Below are 21,457 nucleotides of genomic sequence, written 5' to 3'. Positions count from 1 at the left end.
TTGGAGAGTAAAAAAGGAATCCAGGTGCTTTAAAAGCTTAAAATCTCCAATTATAAAAAGGATGGGTAAGAAGGAAACAGGTGTACACTCATTTCTTGGTGTCAGGCTAATTAGACTCAAGCCTTTGTGGAAGCAGACTTTCATGCTTTCCCAGAACAAAGACTATAATTCAATCATAATTAAATTTATTGCATGCTATGGCAACATGTGGTGATGATACAAATTACTGACCACTAACTGGCTAAAAATGGTAGGAATTATTATAGTTTCTATGCTTTTCAAATGAGTCAATGTCCGGTTACCATTGAGTATTGTGTGATGTACTGGCAGGATCCCAACTGATGTAAATCAGTAAGTTGTCTTATATATGACTAAATAAATGTAAAATACAGAAAGACTGGCACAATACAGTAATATACTCTTTTCTAATATGATTTAGTAATATTACTGTCTTTCAATAGGTTTTTTACCTTCTTAAGCTGATTTCATCATGCTCTTGCTGAAGCGTTGTTGGATGCAGCACACATTTTCCACAATCAATTTCAACTCTGATATCAAGTTCAAAGTCAATATTTCTCTCTGTGGTTGTGCCAGTCACATTTCTGTTGCCAGGAGTTGTTGGCCAGCGGTCAGTAAACAGTTGGTGAACTGCAGCAAAGCCTGTTGCTTTCTTGCGAGTGGTATTCCTGCAGAAAGAACAATTACTTGTTAGATATTAGCACTGTGACAAGATTCCTTCCAAGGTTATCTACTAATGTATTTGCTGACAAGTCAGTTACCCACTATATATAACATTTTAAGAAGTTTTCTGTAAGAAGCACCATATGGTAAATTTTCATAGGTGCACACTGCTATCTTGGTCCATGTTCCACTAAGGTATTATTAAATATTTAGCAACAGAGAGTCCTGTGGCACCTTTAAGACTATCTGTTAGTCTTAAAGGTGCCACAGGACTCTCTGTTGCTTTTTACAGATCCAGACTAACACGGCTACCCCTCTGATACTTGACACCATGCAAGGCACTGCATTTAGCCGTATGGAATGGAAATCTATGAACCTCATGAAGAAACTTGCACAAGTACAGACAGATATCATCTTCCTTCATCTGTTAGTCTTAAAGGTGCTACAGGACTCTCTGTTGCTTTTTACAGATCCAGACTAACACGGCTACCCCTCTGATATTAAATATTTACTTCATGGTTGATCTGGACTGGGCCCTGTAGACACAGACAATAGCTGTCTGAGGCAGGACTAAGACAACAAGCAACAAACGAAGGATATGGAAGAGGGAGACAATTAAATATAACACATTTTGTTATGTATATTATATTTTAATATATATCACCTCTCAACGTTGTTTATAATGCTGTTTATAATGCACGTTTAGCCCCTATACACATGCTTAGCCATGAGGTAAATTGCAGAACTATATGTTAAATAAGGTACAGTGTACCTTTGACCCTCCTCACCTACCCTCTGCCCAATAACTGAGATTTATTCCAACATTCCAAAATCTGAGAGGCTTCCAAGAGCTGCCGTTAAAAAAAAAAAAAAAAAAAAAAAAAGTCAACTCATCAGACATTCCCTCCTCCCTACCCTGGAATTACACCTGCTGATGCCAAGGACAGGCAACATTCAATCCTGGGTCAGCAAAAGCTATTCTAGACCTAAGACATGAACTTTAAAGACCATTTTCTCATGGCCCTAATGAAAATATTTTTAAAGAAATTGCTTACTGTGGTTTTCTGTAAAAATAAGCCTTCTCTCTGTCATGGTCTTCTTCCTTCTCAGAGTCTTCACTGGTTGAAGATAAACTGTCATCCCGCCGTCCCTCTTCGGGCTGGAAGGGAATGCTTGGTGAGAAGACTACTGGAGTTTTGGGTGAACTGAATACTGAGCATGATCCTTCACTAGTGGATGAGTAATGGGATGGACCATCAATAGTTACTGACAAAAGGTCCAGTTCTGTCTCCTCTGGAAACTGATTGTGAAAAGACAAAAAGATATTAAAGTTCACAGTTACTGTCTTTACTATGCAAAAATTAAGATATCTTGGGGAAAACGCAGGAGTGCTTTTAAAAACTCTTAAAGCTCAGGTTCCTCATTTTGAACAGACAGAAGTGTCAGATTTAGGAATGTATGAAATGAATCATGTAACACAATAAATAAATGTATAGGTTTGGAGGAAAAACAGTACCATACATTTACCATTGACTTAGTGATTGAGTTGAATTTGTTAGCTAGATAATTAAACAAGCTCTGATCAAAACATACATTATGACAGGCCATCACTAGAAGAATGAACATTTAACTGAAAACAGATTTTAAAAGTAAAGAACATAGAACAGAAAGAATTATCCTGGCCACCTGTAAATTAGAGAAATGCACAGGAATCTGTTAGTGAATGAAAGGGCATGCAAAGTACTAGTACAGAATGTACAGTATTCTCTTATACATTATGCTCTTCTTTTTAGAAAGTTGGATAAAAGTGACTTGATGGGAAGAAACTTTAGGGTTACATTTCCAAAAAGTGGTTCCAACTGTTTTGGTGCACTTTGCATCAGCAAATACCCCCACACAAAGAGTTTTCAAGCACTAACACCTGTATATGCAGGGATAGAGTCTAAACAACTGTACATGGAGATGTTAGACTCTAACACATGGGCCATTCAAATGGGTGTTGAGTGGAAGATCCTTTGATAATTTGCTCCATGCTTTCATTATGGCCATTAACACATCTAACATCTGACTTAACACTACTTAATATTTGACAGTCTTTTCTAAGCTGTGGAAAATTGATAGAAATGGATATTACAAATGAATGGAACCTTTTGATACGTTCTGTGTTAAATGTATATAAGAACTCTGCAAAGCACAATTCTGCCTTTCCTTTTGTTCTCAGAAATGAGCTGTTTAGACATCAACACTCTAAGGTGATCTGAAAAAGCATTCTAACTCAGAAACTTATAAAAGAAAAATAGAGGAAAGGTGGAAGGGAAAAAGTTAGATGATTGTCTTCTAAAAGGTGTACTTAGTTTCTTCCATTCAATATGTCTAAAGTATCTTTTTAAAATTAAAAGGTTTTTTTTTACGTAGGTGAGTTGTCTGGGCACTAATTTTGACAAACTGTTATCCTGCTCCCTTTAAATAAGGTATCTTACACAACTGTACTAGATATAGGAATTTTAATATCAAATTATGATGCTTGATGGCCTCCCACCTTGGAATTATATTCCATCAGTGTTGATGCCTGCACTCTTGGGACACACTTGAAAAAGATTAAGATAATTGTGTGAGCACTGAGTCCTTCTCTACAGTACGCTCTGCATATAAGAATAGATCATGGCTTGCCTTATTGTAGTCTCTATAATTTAGATCAGCCTTCATCAGGGCCTTTTTAAATATGCAAACAAAATATGTCATTACTAGTTTTACAAAAAACTGCAAAATTTAAGCTACATATGGGAATGTAAGCATCCTTGAGAACTCAGTTTATCATGTCCACCTACAACTTTTCACATGTTTAAACTTACTTAAAAACTTTTTTTAAAAACTGATATACATTCTGCCTAGTGGAGTTTGAAAGAGAGATGAATAACTGAAGAGCAGCTGCCAGTGAGGTGAATTAGTGCTATGGCAAAGTATGTATTTTTTCTTTTTACAAGTACCTGAAAATACCCTTCCCCTGGACAGCTGGATTGTTGTGTAATCCCCAAAACTGTTTTATTCAACTTAATTAAAAATGAAAAAGAAAAAATAAAATTAAAACAGTTACCATAGCATGACTCATTCAAAACCAACAGCAATGACACATTTAGGAAGGATGGGGACGAGGGGATATTGCAACAAAAAACCTGATATTTGAATAATACATTTTAAACATACAGATGGACGTGTGTATCAGACTATAGCAAACTCAGAAAATGTTTATTTCATTAATAACCATTTCCAAAATGCTAAACAAGGCTGAACATACAAATTAGCATATGGCTATTGGGCATATCTGTTAAAAATAGCAATAACATGTTAACCATGTGTATTATTTTTGCACAGGATAGCTCTTGGTCTGAGGATACCTGGAAGTGAACTTGTTAAAAATATAAACTAATCTATTTAAAGAAGTAAGTGAAAATTCTTTAGTTTGATATTTCTATTAATAATTTCTTTGTTAAAATGGACACCACCAGACTTAATAATTATCAAGAGGGGTTGGCAATTCAAATCTTCGTAAGTATATTTAACTCAGGTACTTCCAAGGTGCTACCAGTCAACATGGTATTTAATCTACTATAGCATGGTATGCTAATTAAATTGATATGTAGGGTATGCCTTACAGGGTCCTGTATGTTGAAGGTTACTCTGGGTCCAGGAGATGCTGCATCTACACGGATTTCTGGGAGCTCTTCACTGTCTCCTAGTCGAGAGCTACAAGCAAAATATAACAGGAATAAATAAACTATTACAGTTTTGAATGTAATGCAGGATGTACTTGCCACGTAAAAGTTCAATAACTACACAAAAACTGTTGCACTAAAAATATAAAGCATCAGTCAACGCTTAACATTTTATAGAAATGAAATGGTATTAAATCAGTATTCAAGCATTTATGGCACATAAAAAGGAAAAAGATGAAGTTTCAAATGACTTTGGCCAGCAGTTCACTTAATTTTGCGGGGCTTTTTTTTGTTTTTGTTTTTTACTCTTTTCAAGCACAGGCCAAGAAGCAGAAAGACAGTTAAAAACATAAAATGTGTGTGACTTGTCACATGGAATGAAGTACAACTGGCAGATTATGCATATTCACAAAATACAGACAATTTTTCAAAACAAATGAAATCATTATGACATATTTACAGTGCAAATTTACAACTTCTCATTCACAATTAACAACTCACTAGCTTTTGAGAAAATCTTAAGCATTCCTTGATAGGCTAGCCAGCTGAATAAACTACATAACACAACATTTTATTAATCTTCCCAACAGAATTCCTAATTCTCTGAAGATGATTTTGTTAAAAGGTGAAGTGAAATGCTTTTTACCTGCCAGGATTTGAGTTAAGAGGCTTCACACTTGCACTCCTTCTACTGTGTAAGGTATCAGTAATGCTAACCAGTTCAGAAGAAACATTAACCTGTAAATCCTATAATCTTACAAGGCAAGTAAAAGAGGAATTCACTTTGATCCATTTTGTTTAAAGCCATTTGTAATTTGGAAGAGCTGTTCTCTGATATTTTGGGATCTCTATTAGTATTTTTTAAAGCTTCAATCTACCTTTAAAACTAATGCTCAAAATTTTCAACCAATTTGTCTTAACTTAAAAATGTCTATAATTGATGGAGAAGATGCCTATAATTCTAATAGCCAAGTTCCCTCTCCTGTTTTCTTTTTTTTAAAATCTAGTACTGTACTTTATTGCTGATTAAAATGTAGCCACTAATTTTTTAAAATCCAAATCCTCCAACGTGTGCGTTTTCCCTCTGCTGGTTGTACAACAACATGTTTATTCACAAAGCAGCAGTGACACCAAGCAAAGTTGATGCACAATATTCTGCTATGAGAACTGCAACTTGCTGCTGCTGCTGTGAGCTTCAGAATACTTGGAAGAAGGAGAAAAGGAAATCATTTGCTGAAAGAAAAAGTTGCCTTCCCTCCACTAGTAGTTTAATCCTTTTTCTAATATGAGGTTGACAATGGAGTGTAAAAATTAAAGGGATAAATTGTGTCCTCTTTACTTATTAGCGTCCCCTGAAGTGCCTGCTGAGTAGAACCTTCAAATATAGTTCTTAAAAGTCCTGCAAAATGACTACATAAAAAAGTGACACCTTTCTCCTCAACTGATTGGCTCCCTGAATGCATTCAGAGTAATATCTGATGATTTTACTACCTTAAGGTTTACTACTTCTTAACTCAGTCCTGCAGAGCAAATACAGCTCTGGAAGAAGGAGATGGAGTTTATTCTGTTTGTGAATCATCTCAAAATAGTTAGCCAAATTTAAATTGTAGAATCTTGGAGGCTGATGTGTGAGCCAGAAAGATCTCAATTTAATTTTCAGAATCCAGGTTCAGTTTCCAAGACAGCAATTCAAACCCCCCACTCTTTAGCTTCCAATAACTTCTGGTAAAGCTTTCCCTTTATAGATTTATGGATGCACTTAAATTTGATAGTTCAGCTGTGCATACTGACTATGAAGTGTAGAAGACCACAGACCTTATTAATTCTGTAAGATTTGAGCACTATGAATGTCCACAGTGAATATCTGTAATCATCAAACCTCCTGAGAAATGTACAGACATTAGTTCTCAGAAGACAGACAAAACAAATTTGGAATTTCTAAGTCAAGCTGCTTTAGAGACATGGTATGCCAAAAACAGATGCTTCACAAAAAGTAGGAAACTTCATTTGTCAAACCTCCCATCTCTCGAAAACATTTTCTCAAATCCACCCTAAAAAAAAATATACCCATCACCTATGTCAAAAGACATCATGAAGCTCCACAATTAGACATTCTCCCTGTTGCCGTCTATTCTAACTTCATTACAGATCTCATCCTCCCACATGCATAGTCATTTGCCAAAAACACTCTACCTTGCCCTGTCCATTCTTTTTAGAGGTGGTCTTCCAGATGCTGAAATTGTTTTAGATCGGTTATAGCTGGGTTTGTAACCTAGGCCCCATTTGTCCTTCAGAGAAGCAGCCTAAACAAAAGAAAAATATATCTAAGATGTTGAGGAAAAAATAATGAAAATTATACATAAACATGGCAATGTGGAAAAATTCCACTACTTAAAACATTTTATTTTACAGCCATGCCAACAGTTATGAAAAAACGTTTACAAAATAATTTTATTTTGTAGCATGTGCTCAAAGCACCCCTCTGCAGGCCTTTGCCCAAATCTTCATTTTGACTGGTCTCTGGACAATTCACTCACCTTTCATACTAGCTGACATCGGTACTTGCTTGCTGTCAGAAGAACAGGGTGACCCCTCTGCACCCAGTAGTTTGGGATCTGCCTACTTGAATAAAAGTCCTCTCTTCATGTGATATTGCTGCAACTGCAGTCAGCAGAGGAACATGAGCTAGAGCCTCCTCATTTAAGAAGAAGCTGCCAACAGAATACGCTCTGAGAGCGGTCCCTTGCTTTGGGATGGACTCATTTCTTGGTCCAGAATAGCTCAAATGTACTGATCTTCAGGGTCTGCTGCAAATACCCTTTTCCATGCTTTATGGCGGGGGTGGCATGATAAGAGCAGGCATTTGTGGGCGAGTGAGGACACTGTTTGCGTTGGAGCTTTATTTCTGTTTGGGTATTTTCTCCTGCTTGCTGTTTTTATCTTTAATTATAGTGTATTTTTGATTAATAAAAAGGCATCTCAATTTGGGAATAAGCAATTTCTTTTAGCACACATTATAAACCTAATAAAATAAATCAGCCAAATGGAATATAACAGAGCTTTTGCTCAGATACTCAAGCATGCTTATCATATCTGGATTCTACTGGCACAGTAAGGCAATGTTTTAAGATTGCCACCACCTCTGAAAGCCTGAGTTTGAGTCTTGGCTAGTAAATGCTCCAGCATTGCATATTATTGCTTCCAAACCTCTGGAAGCCAATTCTTGTGTACATTTGCTGAACATAGATATATTTAAAAATATTAAAAACATCTATTTTAAAAAGTTAAAATAGAGATATTAAAATAGTTTTTTCCTAAAGATTTGTCATAGGAAAACAAACAAACAAAAATCCACCTAATGTACAGTACCATTAAAATTCTGGTTTTCTATCTCCAGTAGGATAGAATAATCTGTTTTCCCAGAAAGTTAAACCATGTGTTTTATATATTTAACAGTCCTTTTACCTTTCTTTTTCAGTGTCTTTCTTTTATTTATTTTTAATATGTGGAAGAGAAACTTGTAAGCGAAAATCTTAAGAACTTGCCAAACAGATTTAGAAAATTGCTCACCCTCATGCTGGACCTACGTAGTTTTTTACGGACGTCTCGGCGAATGTCATTCACAGCTACTGACTCTAATTGTTGATAGCGCTGAATTTCTTGGTTTATGGTTCCTTCACTTGCACCTAGTTTTCTGGGAACAAGTCAGGATAGTGAGTTTTCCAGATGGAATGACTAACTAGTGAAGTTAAACACTACTTTCACCCTTTCCTTTATCAACAAAATCTCTATACCAGGGGTTCTCAAACAGGGGGTCGTGAGGTTATTACATGGGGGGTCACGAGCTGTCAGCCTCCACCCCAAATCCAGCTTTGCCTCCAACATTTATAATGGTGTTAAGTATATTAAAAAGAGTTTTTTAATTTAGAAGGGGGGGTCGCACTCAGAGGCTTGCTATGTGAAAGGGGTCACCAGTACAAAAGTTTGAGAATCACGGCTCTATACTGTGTTCCTGTGACAATCTTAAAGCTTTTCAAACCATTACCCAATCAGCTTCTTGTTTTTCAGGAGTTATCAATCACCAACGCCATCTTTTCCATATATGGCTGTTGAGGGTCCACCATTATTTCACTATACAACTTTTGTCCATACTGTAACTTCTTTGCAAGTACCCATGATTTCAAGGTTTTTACCTCCCAGTCACACATTCAGGAAACAGAAAAAGGGGTGTGTAGCAAAATATACAAGATGTCAAACATTATATTGTGATGCCAACAGAGGTGGAAGAGGGATAGTTGCTAGAGAGCAGCTCCCTTTGAAAAGAAAGGCTCCTAAAGAGAGCAAAGATTCCCAGCTGGAACAAATCTGGATGAAAATTAGAATTTTTAAGTGTTTTCTATGTTCCTTAGTTCAAGAAAAGCAGGTGGGGAGTGGAAACCACTTGCTAGAGATGCCAGCAGGCAGGCTGAACTGGGGAAATTTCCAGGAGGAAAGAGCTTCCCACAATGGCAGACCAGACTGATCATATCCCCTGAATATGGAAGGCAGAAGAAGAAAATCTCCTGTAGGAATGACAAACTTGAACTTAAACAAGTTTAGAAAGGAAACTCACTAAGGTTATTTTAAAGAGAACAGGGTTTGTTGATGCTACAATACGTTGAGGACAGAAAGGTGCAAACATTAATTTTGGTCATCACAGTCACATGGCTACAAGCATTTCTTACCACATATTAACTATGAATGTTTGTATATCAAAGAGTTTGGTTATAACTAGCCTTTGATTGACTGCTGCTGGCAATCTTGCCTAAAGCTGAAATAATAAAGTATGTCCATTCTTCATTATAATTTAGCAATCAATCAGCAACAGGCATTCTTTATCACAGGTGATCCCACTTTTTACTATGATTGACCTTGCCTTCCAAATGCCAAAAATGCAAATAAAATGTTTTCATACAAAACTCATAGCTGACTCTTGCCATGAGCACTTTCAGGTGACATTTTTAATTTTCCCTTTGTGTGTGTTTTATGGAGTGTCTGAATTATTTATATAATAAAAATATATCATATAAAATCCATAAAATAGTTTATTTAGAGAGGTTTCTTCTTCCTGCAGTGAATGTGATCTCATTCCAACTTCAAAGCACTGTCACTCCAGCAAGTCACAATCATATAGCTGGTAACAGAAGTGCTACAAATCATGATGGAAATATGGTTTGCCATGATATTGGAACTGCTGACACATTGCCATCAATGTGAGGCAAAACCAGAAATGAAAGATGACTTGACACTCAGGAGAGCTTCCTGGGGATTTTAATGGCCACTTGTGCACCTGATTTTCTCTAGTAGAACCAGAATGATCAACGATTAAAAAAACATTTCCTCTTGCAGATTGTATAGTTCCACCAATGCTGAAGCAGTAGAGGTAAGAAAAGGGAAAGCCCAGTTTCAATTTGTTTTTCCCAAACTATGAGGGGAGATTAATAAGACTGGGACTTTTCAGCTTGGAGAGATGACTAATGGGGAGGGAGGGGAAGATGATAGAGATCTATAAAATCATGACCGGTGTGGAGAAAGTAAATAAGGAAGTGTTATTTATCCCTTAACATAAAACAAGAACCAGGAGTCACCCAATGCAATTAATAGGCAGCCGGTTTAAAACAAACATGAGAAAGTACTTCTTCACACAATGTACAGTCAATCTGTGGAACTCTTTGCCATAGATGTTGTGAAGGCCAAGACTATAACAGGGTTAAAAAAAGAACTAGATAAGTTCACGGAAGATAGGACCTTCAATGGCTATTAGCCAGGATGGGCAGGGATGCAAAACCGTGGTCTGAAGTGTCCCTAGCCTCCGTTTGCCAGAAGCTGGGAATGGATGACAGGGGATGGATGACTTGATGATTACCTCTTCTGTTCATTCCCTCTGAAACACCTGACATTGGCCATTGTCAGAAGACAGGATACTGGGATAGATGGACCATTGGTCTGATCTAGTATAGCCTTTCTTATGTTCTTAACTATTGGGGGAGGGTTTTTTTGTTTTATTTTAAAACACAAGAAAAGCCAACTTACTTGAGGTCATCAATTACTTTGGCTTGTTCATTCAGTTCCCTAATATCTACTAAACGTTTCACAAATTTTCTTCCTCTCTGCTCTCCAACTTGGCTACCAGATGCTCCCTGTCGCCGATAATCAACAGTTTCCTATTGAAAATAATATTTCATTAAATTCCTTGTTAAACATACAGAACCAATTTTAAGTCACAGGTACAATGAATTGTACACCCTAAATCAAAACACCGCATGCAAACATTATTTTTAAAAGTCAAAAGGCAGCTGATTTGAAATTTTCCAATGATTCAAGTCCCATCATTTGCTTAAAGACAAACATTAGCTGCTACATACATGTCCCCATGAGCAAGACCTGCCCGCTTTCAAATGTGAACTAGAATGAGTAGAGTCACACATCGCTGACCCCGACAGATACTCTACAGGAACGGAATATCGATGGTTTTGGGGGCTCAAACCCAACAGGTGATTTACAATCCGCTGCCCAAATGTTAACTTGTGTGCATCTCCACATAATGAAACTCCATCTGATTTCTAAATAATAAACAGGAATGTTAGTGTTTTAGGGCAGTTTTTCCCCAGAGCCAGTACAAGATTCTTGCAAAACTGCAATTGTTTAAAGAAATAATTGTTAAAAAAACTACTTAATAGGAAACCAAAACACAAGTTGACACACAGTATTGGTTTTTGCTACTGAAAATGTAGTTCTTCTAGCTAGTTTGTAATGTTAGTATCTTCCATTGCTTGCTAGGATAATCAGAGTAACTGTAGCCAAAGTCTTTCAAAGCGGGTGCTTAAAGTTAGACACCTGAATGCCTACTACGGCATCTAATAGAAATGGTCTGCAAAAATCTCACAGCTGATTGAGCTAAAATTTCCCCACCCCATACACACACACACACACACTAATAGAAATGTTCTGAAGCTTACTGTTATGCCTAAATAATTTAACAAAATAAATTTAGACACTATTTTGGTTGATTCTCTTACTGCATGTATAGTGGGAGACATGGTATCAACTTCGTCCTCATCCGATAGGTCAGCTATGTTTACAGAATTGAGGTCAGCAATGTCATCAACATCTTCTTCTCCTGTCAGTGTTGTGAGGGTATTGCCCAAAGCATTTAATCTTTTCCCAATGTTAGGATCCATGTGGACATCAATACCGCACATCTTCCATAACACATTGAGAGTCCAGGTTCCAGCACTATTGCTTTCTGTTTAAAAGAGAAAATTTGCCTGATGATTTTTCTCTTCCTTGTAACCAGGTTTGTCATTGGATGTCATGTCTGCTTCTACAGCTTAGCAGATAGAACCAGACTTATCCATCATGGGGCACTGCCTTGGCTCTGCCCACTTGTAAAAAGCCCCCAGTGAGACCTTTCCAGAACTGAAATACACTTTGAAAACAGTTAACAGATATATCTATTAAGTTTGTATTAAGATTTCTCTATTGAATATAAGGAAAATCTGATAGGCCACATGGAAAGTAAATTCTCCAGGGTGTGAAAGGCACAGTTAGCCACTAGAAGACAAACATGAAATATGAATTTCAATCTCTCTCTCTGAGGTAGGTTTACCATTTCCAACACAGGGATTCCAACAGCAGTGAAACCCAAAGGATGGGCATGTGAGAAAATAATTTTTAACTGTTCACAAATCAGACTCTTGGAATTACTCAAATCACAAAGATTTCAACGGTGCATTAAAGCCTGCACCTGCATCCTCTGAGTCTTGAACATATAATTTCTAGTGCCTACTGAATGGTTACCATGTTGGAGTTTTACATATTTCATCTTAAGAGGGAATAGAAGTTTCCAACCAAGTTCCACCATAGAGCGCCAAAAAACAGATATGTCTTAATGGACTTTGTAAGCTTTTTTATACAGTATTCTTAGTCATCTGGTTATCTGAGTTTGGCTATTTTTTGCCTTTTAATTGATGAATGGTAGAGGATGAATATGGCTGTTAATGACAAAAACTTTTTAGAAAGCTGAACAGTTACATCTTGACTGCTTTGTGGACATGAAGCAGGTGCCAGACCTTCTCATTAGAAAGTGCTGAATTTGGACAAAAAGAAGAAAGGGACATGTACTGGCGATATCCTGAGATAAATTTTCATAGTGTTCACAACGAGCATGGATTCCAAAGTCTCCTTTTTACATGTCGTGTTTACCAATTTAAATCTTTCCGATTCAAATGGTCCCATTTCCACTGGATATTTTGGGAATGATCAGGACTGAATATGCTCCCAAGCTTTGCTTCCCCTTCAGCTATTGTCCCAATAGCTAAAAGATGTGAAAAGGTTTTTATGGTCTGAGTTTGCTTCCTTGGGTTTGAGAATAGAAAGGAAGAAAAAGTTTCGTACAAGGAATTTTGCTGAATTTTCTGGGGTAGTCTTTGCTCACAGTTTCCATCTGACTGAGATCAAAGCTGCCCACACAGGCTACCTTTCAGACATGCTGCAGAACAGCGTGAACACCTCTTTCTTTGGCATTCTCCAGCATTATGGCTCTGAGGCAAGATTAAGTTAGAGCACAGAGCCCCTAGAAGCTCCATTGAGCCACAAAAAAAATCCCTGAAATGGGCCGCCAAAGCAAGCAAGTGAATTTTAAAAGACTAGTTCAGAAATTCCTATTTGGAAGGTTTTTCATATGCTATGTAACTTGAAAAGGCAGAGAGAGTCTGCGGACTGCTGACACAGCTCCCTCAGAGCAAAATGAACAGGGAACTTTTCACAAGTGGGCAGAGCCCTGTGTTGGCCCATTAAACCATAGAAGCAGAGGGAAAACCCACTGCCAGAATGGAGAATCTAACTATGTGGGAAGAAGAGCAGTTGTGTTGTTTTGATCTATAACCATACAATTATAAAATCTAAAACAGTTTGCAGATATGCTAATTAATGCATACCCTAGGTAGATTACAGTGGGCATTAAATATAAAAGCGACATTGTTTGCAATATAAAATTGAGATTATAAAAGACATTTCTATATTTAAAATTATTTTCATAATATATTCTTATACTCTAAAATACACCATGATTTTTAAACAAATAAAATTTTATTTGTATACATCAAAGTATATTCAATTTTAGGTTTTTCTGTTCCCTAATTTCTCTTGCTCCCCACAAACATACCCCTTCTTGTCCACGTTCTAGTCTTCTTCCTAGTCTGCATAATCCTCTTGTCCAATTCTATGTATTTCCCCATCTTCTTCCACCTTTTGTTTTTTTCTGTAATTTGACCTTTATCTGCTTTGCAATTCTGGCTCCTTCCTCAGTTACCCTCCCCACTTCCTTGAAGCCTGCTAAGACTGTTGGTTCCTCTCCTATCCCAGTGTTTGCTCTGTGGCCTGATTGGCATGCCCAGTAGCTCAATTTTTAATTGTTAAAATATAATGTAAAATGCAAACCAAAGAGCACAAATGAGTCATATCAGCCCTAGGGAGGAATGGTGGACATCACCAGAGCATCGAAATACCTCTGCAGCCATGGCTGTTTTATCCTCCCCCTTCAGGGCTGATTAAATGCCAAACACACTTGGACTAAAGAAAACGTAATAGGTAACTTAAGCAAAGCACCCCATTATATTTTTGAAATCCACGGTTTGCTCAAAGTGCTAGAGGGAGGCTGATCCACCATAATTTTCATTTTCTTCCACCTGCATTCATTCCCTTTCCAGAAATTCCCTTTCTGCCCAGACTCAATGTATATCAACAGAGCTGGCTGGAAAATGGATTATCCTTTGAGTGATAAAGTTTTTGAAACTTTTCTGAATGAAAAGACAAAAATTCAATTTTTTTTGTGTAGGAAGAAAAATCCAGTTTTGGAAGAACCAAAATGGAATTTTTCCACTTGTTGGCTGCCTGGCTCCCTAGCTTCCCACGGAAGGGCAGCTGGACAGAACAATAAGTCAGACAGCTGTGGGACCCAGGGAGCCAGCTGTTTGGGAAGCCTGGGGAGCTGGCTATCTGTGAAAACAGGCTAGGCCAAGGAATTGGCTGTCTAGGAAGCCAGGCACAGCCTGGGAACTCACTAGGCAGGCTACTGGAGTTCTTGGGGAGCCAGTTAATTAAGGACCTGGCAACCCCACAGGTCGGCTGCTGGTGAGCCTGCCTGCCTGGTTGACTGAGAGGAAAGCAGGGAGGTAGGCAGGCTCACATCAAAACTTTTGATTAAATTGAAATATTTCTGCAGATTACTTCAGTTCTGTTGAATCAACATTTTTCAGCAGAGAACTGTTTTCTTTGGAAAATTTTCAACCAGCTCCAATTATTATACTAAAAGGATTATTTTTATTTTGTATGTGTCCAATTTTTTACACATTTGATCCAGCAGGAATTAAAGTCTATCATGGCTTGCTACTACCTTTTACCAGGGCTGGCTCTAGTTTTTTTGCTGCCCCAAGCAAAAGATTTGCTGCCCCGAGAGCACAACTGCCCAAGCAAAAAAAAAGAAAGAAAGAATGACCCGGAATGCCGCCCCTGGAATTGTGCCGCCCCAAGCACGTGCTTGCTTTGCTGGTGCCTAGAGCCGGTCCTGCCTTTTACTAATTTCTTGTAGCTAAAGTCCAAGAGTTTGTAAGGCTACAAGGGATTGTTGAAAGCACTCATGGCCAAAAATAGATTGGGAAATGTGGAGCCGCTACCATGAAAAGGGGGAATCAAAACAAAGCACAACCTTGAAATACACAATCACAATTAAAACAAAGCTATCAAGAGCTCACACCTGCACTAGAATATCCTACACTTTTATAAATGTTTTAAGAATATAAAAATTGAATATAAACATTACCTGCAGCAGCCTGTCCTGCTGTCCTTGAACAGACTTCATAGGTGCCATCTGGTACTACACCTAAACATGAAATAAGCACATGCTTGTAAGACAGATGTAATTAAACACGTTTTAGATCTTCCTTACAAAATTCTTTTTGTACACTTGCCCTAGCTAAGTCAAATGTCACTTTTTTTTTAAATCATCAATCATTAACAACATGTGAGTGATTATAATTTCACTTTGGCTGGCAAGTTTTCTTAGCAATTTTGCAAGCCTGTTTCAGACATTTCTGTATGCAGTGGGAAATTAAAAGAATCCATATTTAGCTGCTGAATACGGAAGATAAGAAGGGAAGTGTTCTGAAAAAGCAATTTTTTACACATTTTTGAACAAATAGGTTTTACGCATTTTATGCATTGTGTTATTATAATATTTAATAAAAATGTAATAAAATTCAATTAAATGAATATATTTAAAGCAATAAAGTAGAAAACTTTTCCAACCTGGTTAAGGCAGATGGTACTGCAAGGCAAATATTATGTTGCAGTATATTACAATTCTTGAAAAAAGGACATCTATTGTTTAAAAAAAAAATAAGAATACTAAAGGGTGACTGGGGTTCACATGTAGGGTCCAACATGCAATAGAACTTTATTTGGGTTTGGAAAGCAAATCTTCATCTCTTCCTTAGTCTCCTTCTGAACCGTCAAAGTTGTGAAAAAACATGAGAAAGGGCAATAGGGGACTCTGAGTTCCAGGGCCACCAAGACAAGATTAGAAACACTTACAGGCATTCATGACTAGATCCCCTCGTATTTCTGGTTTCCAGTCATCCCAACTCGTCTCAAAACCATCAGCAAAACGGATACAGAAATTTTTAAAATGTCCTTTGCTAACCAGAGACTCTGAAGAGCAGGCAGTGATTAATGTGCTTTCAATGGTCAGGACTAAAGCAGAGCCAGTGTCAAGATCTGCTGTGTGGTTAGACTGTAAAAGGAAGAAGAGACTTGTACAGAAAAGGCAATTTATTGGTAATCACAAACTTTTTTTTTTTTTGCAGTTCATATCTTCCTCATACCCTCCTTCTATACTTTGCCAGCTCTATAGAAACCCTCTCCAAAGCAGCAAGTCTACACATTCACAATGTCATGTATCCTTACTTCTCAGTAGTTACAGCATATCCTATGGCAGGCGTGTTAAATTCTTTTGGAGGAGAGGGCCAGATTCCATGCTTAATTATGGTCTGTGGACTGGAATATAAATTCAGGACTTCATACTTCCCTTAACTCATATCAGATCTCCCCACTGCCTTTGCAGCAAAACTGATTATTTGAAACTTTGATTATCTTATAGTCACAAGCAACATCACTCAGGGAGAAAAACTGCTCCCTTTTAGGCCACCACTATTTCTGCCTTTTGTTTCTCTTCCTTCCTATCCACCTTTCACTATTTCTATTTCTCTCTTCTCTGTCTTTGCTTGTCACTCTCTGTCCTTCCCTCTGCATTTTTCTTTCCACGCTGCAACTCTCACCCCTTGAGAGCTTCTCTCATACCCTCTTTCTTATTCCATCTAATAAAATGACCGGCAATGGAGTAGTTAACACGGATACTGAAAAGTTGTCACTGGGCTTCAAAGCTCAAAGTCCAATGAGATTAATATGCGACAGTGGATACATTATTGGTAAACCAAATGTCTTCAGACATATGCAAGACTAGTTCCCCATGAAGACGTAAATCTATGGCATTGTCTAAACTAGAATTTAATGGATGATGTCAGCATATTAGCTAACGTGCAGATGTGTTTTGTGAAAGTTTATTGAACACAGGTCGTGCGCATTCTGTTATAATGTGCTAAACTTGTCATATTGAAGCCTTGTCTCCCTCCTGACTCATAGAATCATAGAATATTAGGTTTGGAAGGGACCTCAGGAGGTCATCTAGTCCAACCCCCTGCTCAAAGCAGGACCAATCCTCAGACAGATTTTTACCCCAGTTCCCTAAATGGCCCCCTCAAGGATTGAACTCTTAGCACACGTCAAAGCAAGCACTGCCTTGTCTAAACTAGACTTAAAATGTCAGTTAGCATGTGTTAGCTAATAAGTGCTTACATCACAATTTAAATCCTTTTCTGGACAAGGTTTATGAACAACTCGGGGTCTAAACACAACCAAAACCGTTACTCAAGTGAAAAATACATTAAAAATACTAAATAACGCTCATCACTTGTTTGAATAATCCAAACATCAGTCAGAACATTTAATCACATTTTTAAAAAAGAAACTTTGTAGGGTCTTTTTGTTTGTCTTCAGTTATAAGTGTTTGAAAACAGAGGTCTTAAACTGGAATTGCTGGCATAAATGTTCAAAAAGCACGCCCAACTTCACACACCTCAAAAGATTCTCAAACTCAGGGCCCATTAAGTTGCCTCAAGCTGGGCACATGGAAAGTGAACTACTCACAATCAGTAGTCGTTTTTGAAAATTAAGGCTACTATCCACATCATAACTATAATATGGTGCTAGGGAAACATTAACATTTAATAAATTCTAAATTGGTGCAATGATAGAAAAACAGTTTATGTTAAAAGCATAAAATATATAAAAATTGCTACTTCAACAAAAATCTGCACTTCTCCACACTCTTGATATTTTTCAGATACCTGGGGTGCATTTGTGATGGGTAGACAAATTCCCAAATCATTAACAGTTAGCTGAAGAAAAAGTGTCCCAAAAGCCTGGGCAGATGTTTGCTGGATTCCAGGTAACATGTCTACCACTTCTTTTGTAGCCATGTGAATATCCTTATGTAAAGCCAGTCTCTGTTCATTCCAGTTGTCATAAGCAGCCTTGTAATTCAGCCAAAACAGCACAGCTTTATGAAGAAAAAAAGTTTCCAACAAAATTAAAATAAAATGGCACAAAAGTAGTGTTCATTGTAACAAGACTAAGGTTTGAGTTTTTCTGTTTTTGTCTTGTCCGCATATATTAAAATACAATGGATATATATTTGTATACACACACACAGACACACACACTTATTTCCCAGGAGCAATGTGCTTTTGTTGTCAAGAGCAAAATAAAATAATACATAAATTATAAATACTAAGGGGCAGAGGCCAAGTTAACAGAACCCAAAATGCTGATACACTCAATGCTGCTGATGTTGGTATACATTTACATAAACCATTTTGTCTATACTAACTGAAAAGCCGTCCTCCCATCAATTCAATTTTTTGCCCTTAATTAACATTAGTACACAACAAACTTCCTAACCAAACTTTGAGAACTATACTTACAGTTCTAGTCTATTTTAGGTTACAGATAAATTCAGATTTATAAATATCAAGCATTTCTTTTTTAAAAGAAATGTACAGAACTTGTTCAATTTGAAAACAAATTTGTAATGATTCTCTACTTTCTAGCAGAAGAGAAATAGAAACAGTACCTCTGTCAAACGCCACAGGCTGAGCAAAGACAATTGGCCTGTTCAAAGTAATAAGCACAGCCTCTCTATCTGATGAACCACTGATTTCTTCTCGGAGAGCATTTCTTAATCCAATTCTTGTCTTAAAATAAGCAACTTGATGGAAGTCAGAACCTGCTTCTTCATATACCTTAAAACATTTGAAAAATACAATAAAATCACACATTAAATTACGACTTTAACAGACAAATAAATTTAACACTTTGGCATAACACAAGAAAATCAAGCATGCCCCTTTTTGCAATACGCTCTTAAGAAGATAGAAAACTGTTTTCTTCTCTACTACATTTTGACCTAAGTTGGCAAATATTGTTTGTTTTCCTGTGTTTCTTAAATAACATAAGCCAACAGATCTCTCTACATTCACTTGATGCAGCAGAATCCTCTCTGAGGAAAACAACCATCTGAATACAAGTTTGTTAAATTTATGTTCTCTTTCTGACTTTCCAGAGAATCCTAAATACTGTACTTCCCATAAAATTAAGTGATTTCAGGAGACAGTAGTGAATTTAAGAATCCAGGAGATGCAATTACCAATTTAAGACAAATGAAATGGATCAAGATTTAGGTTTCACAATTTGTGATCTAATCTTTTCATTCCACGTATGTATACTAGAAATAGCATTGAAATCAATGGAAATTTTGAATTTGGATCAACTAAAGCATTAGGCCATTAGTGTCCGCAATACAGTGGGGCAAATTTTTTGGATGAATAAACTATTTGTTGGAAAATGCAGTTCCTGCTCACTGGAGACTATTCATAAATTTGACACAAATAAGCTGAATAGTTTCATCAAGAATTTTTTTTTCTAGCTCGATTCACACAATGTGGGAGAGTTCGGGAGCCCATGTTATAACTTCTAGCCCAGCGGATCAGTGCACTCACCCCAGATGTAAGAAACCCTGGTTTGAATCTGCTCTGGAGCAGGGATGTAATACAGTTCTCCACCCAGGTTTGTGCCCTAACCACTGGACTAAAAAAAAGTTATAAAGGGGGCTCCTTCTCTACTACCCCCCAATTTTTATGAATCTAGCTCTTTAAAATGCCCAGAAACAAAACATTTTAGATTGAACCACATGTTTGGTTTGTCCTAAAATGGACTTTTCAGTTCTGGTTCAACCTGAACCATTTTTCCCCGCAATATTTCACAACTGTCACCAAACAAAAAAAGCAGTTATTTGCCCAGCTCTAGTCCCTAGTTACAGAAGTGCTAAATGCATTATTATAATAAAATGCATTTGATACTCCCTCTGATTTATCATGAATTACTGTTCACAGTGAACGTTTAGCCCTTTTTTCTTAAAGCCATCTTTAATGAGGACATTGAAATTCAAGTCTAACGCCAGACAATGAATTTCAACTGTTACACAACAGTACATGCAGAATATATTTAGGCGGTAATCTTTATTGATTCTGAACTGCGGATGCATTCTAAAGCAATTGTTTTAAATATTTTCCAACTAGAGGTCTAAAAAAAATCAAGCTAGTCATATCCTAGCAGAGTAAGATTAGAGAGATTTGTTACGTTCTTTTCAAAGCAGAAGATACTTGTCTTCGTAAGAATGGAAAAGTATCATTACCAGGCTTTCCTAACATACACAGAGTTGCTGTCAACTAACCTGATGTTTAACAATTTGTCCCAATGCCAGATTCAGATCCACTTGGCATTTACCAAACAGTTTAAGGTAGCTGGTACTTCCAGGCATTGCTTTGGTTTGTATTCGGTTTGAGAGCTCAAGTTCTATCAATCCAGTTTCAAATCTCACGGCCCTCATTGATGGAGTTGTGGCTGTCACTTGAATTCCCTAGCAAACAATGAAAGAAAAGTTATTTAGGATCTGCTTCAAAGGTATCATTGATGAAAAAAATTCTTAGACATGAAACAGGAAAGGGAGTAAGGATTTTTCCATAACACTTTGCATTTAGGGCATTTCAAAAGATCATAAAAATCAAAGGGAGGCTTCTTTCTTGCTTTTTGCTAGTTAATTAAGAATTAGCATCCTTGTCTAACACTGGGCTGATTGTTATCTAACATTTCATTTGTGACCATCTCAGGAAAATTCTTGATTTGTTTGGTTTCAACATATTCAACTACTGGCAACAGCTTGAGAAATTTGTTGGTCATAAAGTTACCTTAAATTGTAGGCTCAAAGAGTACAGGAGAATTTTAGGCTTCTCTCCATCTGTTGTGCCATCATGTTCATTCCAAAGAGGAATTGGCTGCTCCCCTCCTGCACATGTTAAAAACTGTATTTTCAGTGTTTTAACAAAGAGCATTTTTCATACAGTATAGAAATAAAATTTATCTTTAAATGTGACTCACTGAATGTAATCAACCAGAGTAGAGTACAGCCAGTTCTGCAGTAAAGAACTATAATAAGCATAAATATGGAAGATTCGGGAGAGTAAGAGCTACTTGGGGTGTATTCTCAGATCATGGGAGTAGCACTGCTAATGGCCCACTACTACAGATTAACACATTTTTTGCCTATTCCTATCAAGTCAAGGGGGGTGAAGGTGTCTAAGATGGACAGAGACTACTCCCACTCTCCAAATAACACCCACAGAACAACTAGCACCTGCAGAGAAAGGGTATCATTTGGTTCACAAATAATTGCTCTTTACCTGCAGCTAAATTCAGTCCACATCAGGTGCTAACAACAAGAACCAGTCACTTGACCAAATTTATTAAGAGGTATGCAAAAAGGTGGATTAAAAAAAAAAGGTTACTTTAGA

General features: G+C 37.2%; 1 protein-coding gene across 1 annotated transcript in view; it reads right to left on the bottom strand.

Moving 5' to 3' along the window:
• BLTP1 (bridge-like lipid transfer protein family member 1) overlaps positions 1-21,457 on the bottom strand; it is a 242,134-nt gene that overhangs the window by 36,640 nt on the left and 184,037 nt on the right. Inside the window, exons 56-70 of the mRNA XM_065404647.1 lie at positions 20,855-20,952; positions 20,341-20,526; positions 18,682-18,850; positions 17,897-18,108; positions 16,026-16,224; positions 15,256-15,315; positions 11,453-11,679; positions 10,799-10,996; positions 10,467-10,597; positions 7,965-8,088; positions 6,588-6,697; positions 4,335-4,425; positions 3,669-3,731; positions 1,737-1,981; positions 471-686 (exon numbers count right to left, since the gene is read on the bottom strand). Coding sequence (XP_065260719.1) covers positions 471-686; positions 1,737-1,981; positions 3,669-3,731; positions 4,335-4,425; positions 6,588-6,697; positions 7,965-8,088; positions 10,467-10,597; positions 10,799-10,996; positions 11,453-11,679; positions 15,256-15,315; positions 16,026-16,224; positions 17,897-18,108; positions 18,682-18,850; positions 20,341-20,526; positions 20,855-20,952 — 2,329 coding nt within the window. The remainder of the gene's footprint in view (positions 1-470; positions 687-1,736; positions 1,982-3,668; positions 3,732-4,334; positions 4,426-6,587; positions 6,698-7,964; positions 8,089-10,466; positions 10,598-10,798; positions 10,997-11,452; positions 11,680-15,255; positions 15,316-16,025; positions 16,225-17,896; positions 18,109-18,681; positions 18,851-20,340; positions 20,527-20,854; positions 20,953-21,457) is intronic.

The sequence above is a fragment of the Emys orbicularis genome, chromosome 5 (assembly GCF_028017835.1).
Source record: "Emys orbicularis isolate rEmyOrb1 chromosome 5, rEmyOrb1.hap1, whole genome shotgun sequence".
Lineage (NCBI taxonomy): Eukaryota > Metazoa > Chordata > Testudines > Emydidae > Emys > Emys orbicularis.
The sequence above is the reverse complement of the archived record's forward strand: the minus strand, read 5'-3'. Positions and strand labels throughout refer to the sequence as shown.